Source organism: Geotrypetes seraphini, chromosome 12 (assembly GCF_902459505.1).
Source record: "Geotrypetes seraphini chromosome 12, aGeoSer1.1, whole genome shotgun sequence".
Lineage (NCBI taxonomy): Eukaryota > Metazoa > Chordata > Amphibia > Gymnophiona > Dermophiidae > Geotrypetes > Geotrypetes seraphini.
This window is the reverse complement of record NC_047095.1, coordinates 48,098,713-48,113,516: the sequence shown is the minus strand read 5'-3', so window position 1 is coordinate 48,113,516 and position 14,804 is coordinate 48,098,713. Positions and strand designations below refer to the sequence as shown.

Genomic DNA, 14,804 nt, shown 5'->3' with positions numbered 1-14,804 from the left:
TTCCGGTAGCGAACCAGTGATGGTATCTGATAACTCCCTTAGAGAATTCGTATGTTCTGGGAGTTTTATCCTTTGGGTTCTGAGGTCCATTTTTTTGATTTGTGTAAATTCGCTTGACTGGATAAAGTTACGCCTGATATTGAAGGCTAACACTATTTCAAATTTGTTACTTGTTAGTGTGGGTGTTTGTGCTCAAATTGTTCTTAGTTGTAGAAGTCATCTCGGCCTAGTGTCAGGTTAGCAGGAAGCTTGGGCTCCTTCATTCTGCCTCTGAGCCCATGTTGATTATAACTGGAGCCAAATTTAACCTAGAGCACTCCCAGGGCCAAATTATTTTCCAGAGTGTTTTTGTTGTTAGGGGAGGTCAGGTTGGTTTGGCTTTTTTTTTATTATTGTTCCAAAATTAATTTATATTGCATGCCCAAAGATTGATTCATTTTTATTTTATTAATTTTCCAGTGACAAAATGCTCAAAAGATTTAACATTGACCCCTTTCTTTATTAGAAACTTCCAATAAGTGAACAATCAAGCTTTTAATCAAAACAGAAGTAAAGATCTTTACATGCACAAATATATGATGAAAGCGGTGTTTTTCTATTGAGTTAGACTAGAACACCTGCATTCAGCAGAGATTGTTTTTTCTATATTTGCAAATACCCCTCTCTCACCTCCGTGTCCCCACTAGGTTCTTGCCCTTGACGCTCTGTGTTCACGATAAGCTACACTTCTCAGATACAGGCAATAGTCTGCAGTGCCTCCACTTCTTACTTCATTGCCTGGACCAAGGGTAGGCAACTCCGGTCCTCGAGGGCTAGAATCCAGTCGGTTTTCAGGATTTCCCCAATGAATATGCATTGAAAGCAGTGCATGCAAATAGATCTCATGCATACTCTCTCAATCAAATATCTGTGCTGCCTTGACCTACCCTTTTTTTGCCTAGGTAAGGGTATGGATTTGATATACCATCTTTCTATGGTAAACATAGAAAAACAAGCCTTTGATTGCCCTGGAATGTTGCTACTCCTTGGGTTTTGACCAGGTACTAGGGACCTAGATTGGCCACCATGAGAACAGGCTACTGGGCTTGATTGTCCATTGGTCTGACCCAATAAGGCTATTCTTATGTTCTTATGTAACAAAAAATGAAAGCTGATAGACTATATGGCCTATCTAGTCTGCTTATCTATGCCATTACGATCCCTACCTCTCCTTTAGAGATCTAATGTATTTGCCTCTAATGAAACCATGTTGCCTCGGGTCCTGTAATCCAGGTACTTTCGCTGTCCCTAATGTGCCCACGTTCCAAGTTTTTTTCTACCTGCCACAAGTAGCATAGGGTTGTCTGGGACTAGAGATGTGATGGCATATGCCTGGCTAACATCACCTGTTCTATCAATGCCTTTCCCATTCCAGTCGTCTGTGACTTTAATAAAGCTTTTTCAGCTGCACAGCCAACTTGTACAATTTGCAACTGGATGGCAAGGCAGTGGGCCAGGTTTTACTAAAGACATGTTCTGTTTGTCTTGGCAGAAAAATAAGCAGGAATGGCTAAGGGGCAGGTAGCATCTGTTGGAAACATACCGCCAGCTACTCTAGTGTTCACGTGGCCTAAGAGAGTTCTGGTAGATGATATTTGCTCTTGGCGGGACTTGGGGATTCCCACCAGCTACCCTGAGGATGTGTGCTACCACTGGGTGTGCCCCTGTCTACCCATGGCTGCATCGCCGAGTCCACCTTATTGCTCGCTTTCTGCTCAGAAATAGATTGAAGCTTGATGCTTAAATATTACCTTAAAAACAGGGACATTTGCTTTTGTGATCAAAAGTAAGTATGTTCCTGGAGGTTGCAAAACTTGCTCTTAGGAGGATTGGTTTTTTTTAATACCTAAAATAACCACTGAAGTATTCTTTATTAAATCATTAGGGCTTCTGATTCCAGATTTTAACTAATAAATACTGAAAAACACCCCACCCCCTAGTGCAGGTAGTCGCTAGGCATTTCCGGTCCTCGAGAGCCGGAGCCAGATCAAGTTTTCAGGATATCCACAATAAATATGCATGAGATAGATGTGCATCTCAAAGAGGCAGTGCATGCAAATTCATCTCATACATATTCATAGAAACATAGAAATAGACGGCAGATAAGGGCCACGGCCATCTAGTGTGCCCACCCTAATGACCCTCCCCTACCTTTGCTTAGTGAATAGAACCCACGAGTCGATCCCATTTGGCTCCAGCTCTCAAAGACCGGAATTGCCTAACCCTGCCCGAAACATAGAAATAGACGGCAGATAAGGGCCACGGCCCATCTAGTCTGCCCACCCCAATGACCTTCCCCTACCTTTCTCTGTGAATAGATCCCACGTGTCTATCCCATTTGGCCTTAAAATCAGGCACACTGCTGGCCTCAACCTGAAGTGGAAGACTATTCCAGCGATCAACCACCCTTTCAGTGAAAAAGAATTTCCTGGTGTCCCCGTGCAGTTTCCCGCCCCTGATTTTCCACGGATGCCCCCTTGTTGCCGCGGGACCCTTGAAAAAGAAGATATCTTCTTCCACCTCGATGTGGCCCGTGAGATACTTGAATGTCTCGAACATGTCACCCCTCTGCGTTCGAGTGAGTACAGCTGCAACTTATCCAGCCGTTCCTCGTACGGGAGATCCTTGAGTCCCAAGACCATCCGGGTGGCCATTCTCTGGACCGACTCCAGTCTCAGGACATCCTTACGGTAATGCGGCTTCCAGAATTGCACACAGTATTCCAGGTGGGGCCTCACCATGGATCTATACAATGGCATAATGACTTGGCTTACGGCTGATGAAACTCCTGCGTATGCAACCTATGATTTGCCTTGCCTCGGAGGAAGCTTGCTCCACTTGATTGGCAGTCTTCATGTTCTCACTGACGATCACCCCTAAGTCTCATTCTGCTTCAGTTCTTGTTAGGATCTCGCCATTAAGGGTGTAAGTCTTGCATGGATTTTGGCTGCCTAGGTGCATGACTTTGCATTTTTTTAGCATTGAAGCTGAGTTGCCAGGACCTAGACCAGCGCTCCAGTAGGAGTAGGTCATGCATCATGTTGTCGGACATTGAATTTATGTCTGTTGTGCTTTTGCCCACTACATTGCTTAGTTTGGCGTCATCGGCGAATAATATTATTTTACCTCGCAGCCCTTCTGCCAAGTCTCTTATAAAGATGTTGAATAGGTTCGGGCCCAGGACCGAGCCCTGCGGCACTCCACTGATTACCTCCGTCATTTCGGAGGGGGTGCCGTTCACCACTACCCTTTGAAGCCTACCTCCAAGCCAGTTCCCAACCCATTTTGTCAATGTGTCGCCCAATCCTATAGAACTCATCTTGCTCAGCAACCTGCGGTGTGGTACGCTATCGAATGCTTTACTGAAGTCCAGGTATACGATGTCCAGGGACTCCCCAACATCCAGCTTCCTCATCACCCAGTCAAAGAAGCAAATATTATTATTATTATAGACCTTTACGGGATAAATGCTGTCCCTTTTTACTCTGCTGGCGTCATTCCTCCCATAGGGCTCCTTTTACTAAGCCGCGTTAAGGTATTAACGCGCGGATTAGCGTGCACTAAATTGCCCCGCACGCTAGGCGCTTACGCCAGCGTTGAGCTGGTGTTAGTTCTAGCTGTATAGCTAAAATGCGTGCACTAAACGCTAACGCAGCTTAGTAAAAGGAGCCCATAGTTTTGGTTTTTTTTCTTTTTTTAACCCTCCACTCAGTTTGTGTGCCTTTTCTGTTCTAAGAGCTCCTAAATTGCACAGATGTGTACGTTTTGATTCCACTGGAAAAGATAGTAATGGTCCCTATGGTGCAAAGATGCTGGGAAAAGATTTTTTTTTTTTCTTACACTCGATGCTGATTATACATTTAAGTGTTTATTTTCTACCTGGGCCATAAATACCAAAGAACAGAAGTCCTAATTATCAAGGCAGTAAGTTTTTTGTTGGTTTTTTTTTAGGGGGGGGGGTTCAAGTTTATCTCTTTTGGGGTCTTTATTATTAGATATTGTTTCTTTGCCTGGGAAGCTAAATTTGTATGATTTCTGGTTGGTGTATTGAAATGCAAATTTGGCTTTTGGAGTATATATTTTTTTTAAATGTCCTTTCTTGATCTCCTACCTTTTAGGATATGGAGATTGATAAGCTGTTCATGTCTGTTTTGGAAAAGAAGATTTTTGCTATTTGTTTAGCTTTTCTGCTCAGGATGTATATTTTTATTATAGAATTTGTTTATTTGTGAAGGCAAAAAAAATTCTAAACCAAAAATTAACTGCCTGGGATAGGCACGTGGGATCTTTTAGAGAGAGGAAGAGATAATGGTTACTGTGGATGGGCAGACTGGATGGGCCATTTGGCCTTTATCTGCCATCATGCTTCTATAAGAATTGCCATACCCAAGTACAGTACCTGGCAGAAACCCAAATAGTAGAACATTCCAGAACTGAGATTCTGATGTCATAAAGTCGTATTCCACCAATCCCTAAGAGTCAACCTCATCAGTGATGTCACAATGGCTTGATTGTCCTATACTTGGCTCGCATGGGATCTCTTAGAGAGAGGAAGAGATGTTTGTGCAGATGGGAAGACTGGATGAGCCATTTGGCCTTTATCTGCCATTATGTTTCTATGTCTAATGCAAGTATATTCAAAATGGGAGAACTAGAGACGATAGCAAGACATGAGAACATGGATATCATTGGCATAACAGAAACATGGTGGAATGAAGAAAACAAATGGGACACAGTACTACAGGGATACAAACTATATAGAAGGGATCGAGAAGGGCAGAAAGGTGGAGGTATTGCCCTATATGTTAAGGAAGGAATAGATTCTGTTGGAATGATTACAACAGACAGGAAAGAGAAGCTGGAGTCCCTCTGGATCAAAATTCCTGGTCACAATGGCGCAGATACAAAAATTGGCCTTTACTATCGTCCCCCAGGACAGGCGGAGGTCACTGACTCAGAAATGATGGAGGAAATCAAACAAGTATGCAAGACAGGCAATGTAGTTATATTGGGAGACTTCAATTTCCCAGGAATAGACTGGAAACTAGGAGCCTCCAACTGCGGCAAGGAGGCCAAGTTCCTGGAGGTGCTAGGGGATTGCTTCCTGGAGCAAATGGTAAAAGAGCCGACAAGAGGCGACGCCACCTTGGACTTGGTCCTAAATGGTCTCACCGGACCGATAACAGAAGTAGAAGTCATGGTTCCACTGGGAACGAGTGATCACAATGTAATCAACTTTAAACTTGACATCGGGAAAGGGAAACATGCCAAAACCTTAACCACCACCTTAAACTTTAAAAAGGGTAAATACGATTGCATGAGAGCCATGGTAACAAAACGACTCGAGAAGATGGTGGACAAACTTGAAACAGTAGACCAGGCATGGTGCCTATTGAAAAATACTATTGCAGAAGCACAAGATCTCTACATTCCGAGGATTTCCAAAGATCGGAGAACTAAAGGCAAAGGAGAACCAGCATGGCTTACCATACAGGTGAAGGAAGCCATAAAAGAAAAGAAGGACTCTTTCAAAAAATGGAAATGCACGAAGACAACCGAAGCCTGGAACAAACATAAAGATGAACAGAAGAAATGTCACAAGGCGGTGAGGGATGCAAAACAGGACTATGAGGAAAAAATAGCCCGGGAGGCCAAAAACTTCAAGCCCTTCTTTAGATACGTGAAAGGGAAAAAAACCTGCAAAGGAGGCAGTGGGACCCCTGGACGACATGGGAAGAAAAGGGTACATCAAGGAAGATAAACAAATCGCAGACAAACTAAATTCCTTCTTTGCGTCTGTCTTTACGAAGGAGGACACCTCAACAATACCTGAAGTGGAGAAACTGTTTACAGGAGAAATAAAGGACAGCCTCACCACAGTTGAAGTGAACTTAGATCAGATATACTACCAGATCGACAAACTTAAAAGTGACAAATCCCCTGGACCGGATGAAATTCACCCGAGAGTCTTGAAGGAATTGAAGGTCGAAATCGGAGAGTTACTGCAAAAACTTGCAAACCTGTCAATCAGAACTGGTCAGATACCAGACGACTGGAGGAAAGCGAACGTCACGCCAATTTTCAAAAAAGGATCGAGAGGAGAACCGGGCAACTATAGACCTGTGAGTCTTACATCTGTCCCCGGCAAGATGATTGAATCACTGATCAAGGATAGCATAGTTCAGCACTTGGACACACATGACTTGATGAAACCCAGTCAACATGGATTCAGGAAAGGGAAATCGTGTTTGACGAATTTACTCCAATTCTTTGAGACCGTGAACGAGCAAATTGATAGTGGAAAGCCGGTGGACATAATATACTTGGACTTCCAGAAAGCATTTGACAAAGTTCCACACAAAAGACTTCTTAGGAAACTACAAAGCCATGGCATAGAGGGAGATATACAAAGATGGATAGGCAAATGGCTGGAAAACAGGAAGCAGAGAGTGGGCATAAATGGGAAGTTCTCCGACTGGGAGAAAGTGACTAGTGGTGTACCCCAAGGCTCGGTACTTGGGCCGATCCTTTTTAATATTTATATCAATGACCTGGAAAACGGAACATCCAGTGAGATCATCAAGTTTGCAGACGACACAAAACTCTGCCGGGCAATCAGATCGCAGGAGGACAGTGAGGAACTCCAGAGCGATTTGTGTCGGTTAGAAAAATGGGCGGAGAAATGGCAGATGAAGTTCAACGTGGAGAAATGCAAGGTAATGCATTTAGGCAGTAAAAATAAGGAATACGAGTACAGAATGTCAGGTGCAACTCTGGGAAAAAGTGAACAAGAAAGGGATCTGGGTGTACTGATAGATAGGACCCTGAAGCCGTCGGCACAATGCGCGGCAGCGGCAAATAAGGCAAATAAAATGTTGGGCATGATAAAGAAAGGAATCTCGAGTAGATCGGAGAAAGTTATAATGCCGCTTTATAGGGCAATGGTCAGACCCCACTTGGAATACTGCGTCCAACATTGGTCTCCCTACTTAAAGAAGGATATAAAACTGCTGGAGAGGGTGCAGAGACGAGCAACTAAACTAGTGAAGGGTATGGAGAAACTGGAATATGAGGATCGACTTAAAACACTGGGATTGTTCTCCCTTGAGAAAAGGAGACTGCGTGGGGATATGATCGAAACCTTCAAAATACTGAAAGGAATCGACAAAATAGAGCAGAAAAAACTATTTACATTGTCCAATTTGACACGGACAAGAGGACATGAAATGAAGCTAAGGGGGGGGCAAGTTCAGGACTAATATCAGGAAGTTCTGCTTCACACAGAGAGTGGTTGACATCTGGAATACTCTCCCAGGGGAGATTATTGCAGAATCGATAGTCCTAGGCTTCAAAAGCAAACTAGATGCATATCTCCTTGAGAGAGGCATATAAAGATATGGTTGGCTATAAAATAAGCCAGGTGTATACCTAGCAGGGCCTCCGCGTGTGCGGATCGCCGGACTTGATGGACCGAAGGTCTGATCCGGAGATGGCGCTTCTTATGTTCTTATGTTTCTTATGTTCTGCTCTGGAAGGGCATCCAAACCAGTTTGATTTTCAGAAAAGGAGTGCATTTGCAAGCGTGTGTTCAGTTTCTTAGTGTACCTTTTAAAAGTGAATGCTCACAAACATGCACACTAGCTGCTGCCACAGGCCAATTTGGGTCTTTTTACTAAGCTGTGGTAAAAAGTGGCCATAGCACACCCTTACCTTGAGTGTTTCTTGCATGCTAAGGCCATCTTTACCGCAGCTATAAAAGTGACCTTTTTTTCCATTTCTTATATTAATGGCCTTATTCCATTCATCTATGCAGCTGACACCAAGGTCTTTGTGAGCCTGAGCTGTGATGATAAAGATGAGATAGGCAGACTGCAGTGGAGGATTGCAGTGAGCTCGATTCCCACTGTACCTCCTTGTGACTCTGGGCAAGTCATTTAACACTTCACTACTCCAGGTACAAAATAAGTGCCTATCTAAAATTGTATAAATCACTTTGATTGTAACCACACACAGAAAAAGCAATATACAAGTCCCATCCCCCTTTACCCTAGTCTGTGGTTCTAAGCTTGGGATCCATGAGATCTAAATCCAGCCACCAGATGTCACCCTTAACCACCTTCTCTTGGTGTAAGGTCAAAAGCGCGCCGGGACAAAGGCACGCCCAGACAATTGAGCGCAGCGCGGAGGTGCGTGCCGCTCAAACTTACTGTTTTTAGGGCTCCGACGGGGGGGCCGTGGGGGGGAACCCCCCACTTTACTTAATAGACATCGTGCCGCGTTGTGAGGGGTTTGGGGGGGTTGTAACCCCCCACATTTTACTGAAAACTTCACTTTTTCCCTGTTTTTAGGGAAAAAGTTAAGTTTACAGTAAAATGTGGAGGGTTACAACCCCCCAAACCCCCCATAACGCCGGCGCGATGTCTATTAAGTAAAGTGGGGGGTTCCCCAACAAAACCCCCCGTTGGAGCCCCTAAAAACAGTAATTTTGAACGGCGCACGCCTCCGCGCTGCGCTCAATTGTCTGGGGTGTGCCTTTGTCTTTCGCGCCGTTGTCTATGAATCCCTTCTCTCCCTTCCCACCCCAGTCCAGGTGCAGAAGGCCTGATTCAAGTATCAAATAAGGGAAAGGAAATGGGGGTGGGACAGTCTTTCTCTCATTTTAGTTTATCAAAGCATTACAAGAAAGATATAAAGAAAACAGTATTTATTCCAGACTGATTCCAAAAAAAGGGGGGGGGAGGTACAAAAAATAATTTTATCTATCCCTCCTCTAAATGTATAGTCCACAAAAAAAGTGAGGGTTCCTTAAATAAACCACATTACATTACATTGTGGTCTTCTATCTTTCAGTTCTAGGCAGTTTACAACAAGAATTGGCCTGGGCATTTTCAGGGATATTACATGGTTAATATCTGTAATATTCATCAGGGTTTATAGCGGACTGTAGTAAAGGTGGGTTTAATTAAGGGGTTATGAACAGTCAGAAGTGTAAACAAGTTTACGTATTATATAGGTATTTTTTTTTTTTCTGTCCCTAGTGGACTTGGTCTACAATTTTTTTGGGGGGGTTGTGGGCAGGGCAGGATTAAAGCATACGCAAAGTAGGCATGGGCCTAGGGCCCAAATATTTAGGAGGGGCCCTCTCAAGTGTGTAAGTCGAGGCAGAGTTTTGCCCTAGTACCTTAGCTGCTGCCGCAGAGAAGAGAATCGGGAGGACACAGAGCCATTGTTCACCACAGAGGTCTGTCTATTCTTCCTCACTCCCTGTGTACTGCCTTCTAGTCAGCAGGGGGAGCCAGCGAGCAGAGCCTCTTATCTGCTGTTTCCTCCTCTGCCAGTTTTTCTCTGTAGTCAGAATCACTTAAGGCTCCATTTGTGGGAGCTTTAAAATATATTTAAATTACAATGAGGGGCCCCAACAAACCTATTTGCCTAGGGCCCAATAAAGAGTTAATCCTGCCCCAGGGTGGGGGAGGGGTTGTATCTAGGGTAAGGAGGGTTAAGTGAATTTCCCAGGGTCAGAAGGAGCTGCAGTGGGAAATTTAACCCAGTTCCCCTGGTTCTCAGGCTGCTGCACTAGCTATTAGGGGTCTTTCCCATGATAACATACTTAGGGTTATCAGATGGTTCGGATTGAGCTAGGCATGTCCTCTTTTTAGAGGACTGTCCGGAGGGCTTTTGAGATCGGTGGCCACTTCTGGAGGGCACCTGCGCATGTGCAGATGTGACACGGTGATGCAGATGCCCTCTAGATGCGGCTTCAAAGAGATGAGGTCTGCGTGGGGCTGGGGTTGGCGGGTAGAATGGGACAAGGCTGCGCATTTTCTTTTTCCGGACCAAAACTCTGGTAACCCTAGACCAGGGGTAGGGAACTCCGGTCCTCGAGAGCCGTATTCCAGTCGGGTTTTCAGGATTTCCCCAGTGAATATGCATTGAAAGCAGTGCATGCACATAGATCTCACGCGTATTCATTGGGGAAATCCTGAAAACCCGACTGGAATACGGCTCTCGAGGACCGGAGTTCCCTACCCCTGCCCTAGACATACTGGACTGTCGCCAAAAGTTTAGGACTGAGAGGAGATATTCATTAAGGGAGACCATATTTTATTAGATTTGTGCCTCTTGCTGGTATGAGAGTTAGAATTATGTATCATCATCACAGTGGCCCACCAGAAAGTAGTATTTAGTAATTGAGCAAATTTTGAATGCGAAAGGGTCATCTGTAATGATATAGCTAGTACAGTATTGTCTCATTTTGAATTTTAACTTAATTCAATGCATAATTACAATACATTATATTACAGATTTCTATTCCGCCATTACCTTTCGGTTCAAAGCGGATTACAAAAAGAGTTATGGAAGAAGGGTTACAACGTTAGATCAGAGAAGGTTTCCAAGAGAGGGAAAAGTAGGATCTGGAGTTAGGGAGGGGATGGTAAGAGGGGGATTAAGCTTTATCATGGTATTAAGCTTTATTAAGGGATTTCTTGAAGAGTATAGTTTTTATTTCCTTTCTGAACATCTTGTAGTCTGGGGTTGTTGTCAATAGGTTGGAGACTTGGTTGTCTTATCTTCGCTGCCTGAGTGGCCAGTAGTCCGTTGTATAGTTTTTTCCGTTTTACTTCTTTGATTGGGGGGTAAGTGAATGGGGTGTGTGTTTTTCTATGCCTGGTAGAGGTGGTTTGGATGAGGCGGTCGTTTAGGTAGGTTGGGCTGTCTCCATTTATAGTTTTAAATAGTATACAGTAGAATTTAAATTGTATTCTTTCCTGGATTGGAAGCCAATGAGAATTGATGAATGCCTCAGTAATGTGATCATGTTTTTTCAATGAATAGACGAGTCTCAGAGCTGTATTCTGAATTGTCTGTAGTTGTTTAATCATTATTGCAGGGCAGGGGAGGTAGAGGATGTTGCAATAGTCTAGGATACTTAGGAGTAGAGATTGTACTAGGAGCTGAAATTGTGTTTTTTCAAAGAATTTTCAGACTTGTCTGAGGTTTCTCATAACTGCGAAAGATTTCTGTATTGTTTTGTTAATTTGTGGTTGCATGGTGCAGCCTCTGTCAATAGTCATACCTAGAAGTTTTAGGGTGGTTTGCAAAGGGTAGTTGATAGAGTTGATTTCTAAGTTGGTTATGGTTGGGATTTTGTTATTTTCTAGGAGGATGAATTTAGTTTTGTCTGGGTTGAGTTTCAGCTTGTGGTCTTCCATCCAAGTCGTAACTGTAGCTAGAGTTCTGTGTAGTGTGTCTGACATTAAGAGCATTGGTTGGTCGAAAGGAATGAGGATGGTGATGTCATCAGCATAGCTATAAGAGGATAGGCCTTGTTTGTTCAGGTAAACGCCAAGAGAGGCCGTATATAGGTTGAAGAGAGTAGGGGACAGTGGGGACCCTTGTGGAACGCCGCAGGGGTTGGACCAAGGTTTGGATTTTTCTTTGTCTGATTTTACTTTGTATGTTCTGGATTTTAAGAAACCTTCAAACCATGAGTATACTTTATCTGAGATGCCTATTGAGTTCAAGATTTGCAGTAGGATGTTATGGTCTACCAGGTCAAATGCCGTCGTCGGGTCCAACTGTATGAGCAGCATTTTTTTTTCCAATGCTGAGGTGTTGTCTTGCTGTGTCGATAAGGGAGCCTAGTAGTGTCTCTGTGCTGAAGCTAGTTCTGAAGCCAGATTGCGTGGGATGGAGTAAGTTATGGTCCTCGAGATAGTTGGTGAGGAATTTGGCTACTAATCCTTCTGTTAGTTTGATATATCGAGGTATTGAGGCTATTGGTCTGTAGTTGGATGAGAGGTCTGTTGGTCCATAATGTTTGATAAAAGTAATAATTCGCATGAGCGTTCTCCTTAGGAACTTCCTATCCATTTCTCATTTATGGCCTCATATAATTGTTGTTCTATCTTCATTACACATAGGTGCTTGTTGTGTCCTTGTTGCACCTATGGATTTGTTTGTATCATATATACAGTATGATTTACCAGTGTATCTTTGTAAAAAAAATTTTCAATAAAAAGATTTTAGAAATGAAATGGACTGTTGCTGCTAGGCCACACCTAAGATCCAGTCTAGTTATCCACAGAAATTAAGAGATGTTAGAATTTTCCCAAGGCTGACTTTATGAAAGTTCTATATCCAATATGTTAAGGTGTAAGATCTATATATATCTTACACCTTAACAAGATTTATTTATTTTTATTTTTTTAGCAGGTTCCTCCTCACATTGATAAGATTTCTTTACTTGGGATTTTTAAAGTTGGGCTGAGGTGTGATTTCATAGGAAAAATCTGAAGATAGTATGAACTCTCTTTTTCTAGCTTTTAAGAATGTGTTGGTGTGTTGTAGGTTCTGATCATATCCGTGAGAAAGATGGGTTATGGGCCGTCCTCGCTTGGTTGTCAATCGTTGCTGCTCGCAAGCAGAGTATTGAGGACATCCTCAAAGATCACTGGCAAAAGTACGGACGGAATTTCTTTACCAGGTACGAAGTGGCCAAACACTGCTTAGAAACAGAGAGCCCATACTAAGGATCTGAAATATCCCAAGTACGTGCTTGACGTTTTTGGGCCTGCTTTTTATTTTTTTTTCATCTTTTACTGTCTCACTTCTATTACAATAAAACCATGTATATTTTAAAAGCAGACAAATCCATAAGAATTTGTCTCATGTTCCTATAACATCACAGTCTCTTCATTGCATCTTGCATTATACTCTGGCTTACCTATTAATAAGAAGAGCCATTGGGGGGGAAAAAAAAAAAGATGTGTTTAGCTGTTAACTTAAATCTGAAATATTGGTGATCAGGCACAAATTCACAGGCAGCTTATTTCTCAGTAGAGGACTCGCAATAGAAAAAGAAGCTTCCCTTGCATCAGCCAAAGATAGAGAAAGCTATCTTGCCCCTTCTGTTCATAGTACATGGGAGGGCAGGTAGATTTTAGTACCTAGGTCATATGTAGTAAATGATGGTCCATCCAGTCTGCCCATTAGTTATATTGGTTTTAAAAAACTTGATTAATTAACTTGTCTGTTCTTTGATATTTCTGGTAATAGACTGTAAAAGTCCACCTGGTATTGTTCTAAGTTTCAAATGCTGAAGTTGCTATCCAGGCTCACTCCAGCCTATCCAAACATCCTGTTTGCAGGATATCTACCATAAAGTCTGGCCAGTAACATCCTCATGTTCCAAGTTACTGGAGTTCCTGTTGATGCCTTCCCCAGCCCATCCTACACCAAATTACCACATAAGGGATACAAACCGTGCAAGTCTGTCCAGTGCCGACCTTAGCTCTTTAATTTTCTAACTAGAGATCATCTGTTTATCCCATGCTTTTTTGAATTCCATCACCATTTTCCTCTCCATGTAATAGGGAAGTCGCATTCAGAGGTCTATGAATAAGAGTCGAGATCTTGAAACTGATTGTATACTGAATAGAGAGCCAGAGTACACATCTCCCTCCATATCCACGGGGGTTAGGGGCAGAGCCGGCCCGCGTATATTAAAAAAACGCAAATATTTGTGCCAGCTCTGACCTCCCCTCCCCCCCTCCCCCCCCCGCTTCCCCCTGGCATCCCTTAAGCCTTACCTGGTGGTCTAGTGGGTTTTCGGGGCAACAGCGATCTTCCTACGCTCCTGTCCCGTGCAGATCGCTCATAGGAAATGGCTGCTGTGAGCTCCTGTCATAGTCTCGAGAGACTACAGGAGTTCACGGCAGCCATTTCCTATGAGTGATCTGCACAGGGCAGGAGCGTAGGAAGATCGCTGCTGCCCTGAAAACCCGCTAGGCTTAAGGGGGGGTCTAAGAGGGCTTAAAAATAGCCCAAAAAATCTAAATGGATTAAAAAAAAAAATCGCGAATAACCGAATCCACGAATGCTGAAACCGCGGATTCGGAGGGAGAAGTGTAGACAAATGAAAGAGGAGTACTCTGCTTGTACTGTATCTAGTTAGCCCATAAACAAATATATAGGGCAGTAGTATATATCTTTATAAGGCCAAGAATCTAAAAGCTTCAGAACATATAGCCTCAATTAGAGTTAGAATACATTCATTTATGACCTCAGCAGTACAAACTGTGAGAAAGGTTTCATTCACAGTATAATTTGCACTAAAGTCGTCACCGGTCAGAGGTTTCTATCAAATCTTATTAGTTGATTCATTTTTATTTATTTTTCTTTATTTTTCAAAATAGATTAAGAAAAAATACTCATCTCTTTATCAGAGCATAGCAGGGGTTCTTCCTGCTATGCTCTGAACCCCTGCTATGCTCTGATAAAGAGATGAGTATTTTTTCTTAATCTATTTTGAAAAATAAAGAAAAATAAATAAAAATGAATCAACTAATAAGATTTGATAGAAACCTCTGACCGGTGACGACTTTAGTGCAAATTATACTGTGAATGAAACCTTTCTCACAGTTTGTACTGCTGAGGTCATAAATGAATGTATTCTAACTCTAATTGAGGCTATATGTTCTGAAGCTTCTAGTTAGCCCAGTCACTAATCTGGCTGCTGTATTTTGTATGCTTGTGACATGCTCAGGAAGAGAGCATTGCCGTAATCTGACTTTTATAGGACCAAACATTCATTTTATTTGCACAAAATCATCTTCCTCCAGTAAATCTGACTTTTCTTCCCACTGTTGCTCACCTTTCAAATGTGCAGAGCAGCATGAAGTACAGTCTGTTCTTGTTATTCTTGGTAGTTTGTGAACCACAAAATTGTGAATAATGAAATGTTGAGTATATGGGAAAATAGA

General features: G+C 42.8%; 1 protein-coding gene across 1 annotated transcript in view; it reads left to right on the top strand.

The window, feature by feature from the left end:
- Positions 1 to 14,804, top strand: part of PGM1 (phosphoglucomutase 1) — a 76,797-nt gene that overhangs the window by 44,204 nt on the left and 17,789 nt on the right. Inside the window, exon 8 of the mRNA XM_033915977.1 lies at positions 12,391 to 12,526. Within this exon, the coding sequence (XP_033771868.1) occupies positions 12,391 to 12,526 (136 nt within the window). The remainder of the gene's footprint in view (positions 1 to 12,390; positions 12,527 to 14,804) is intronic.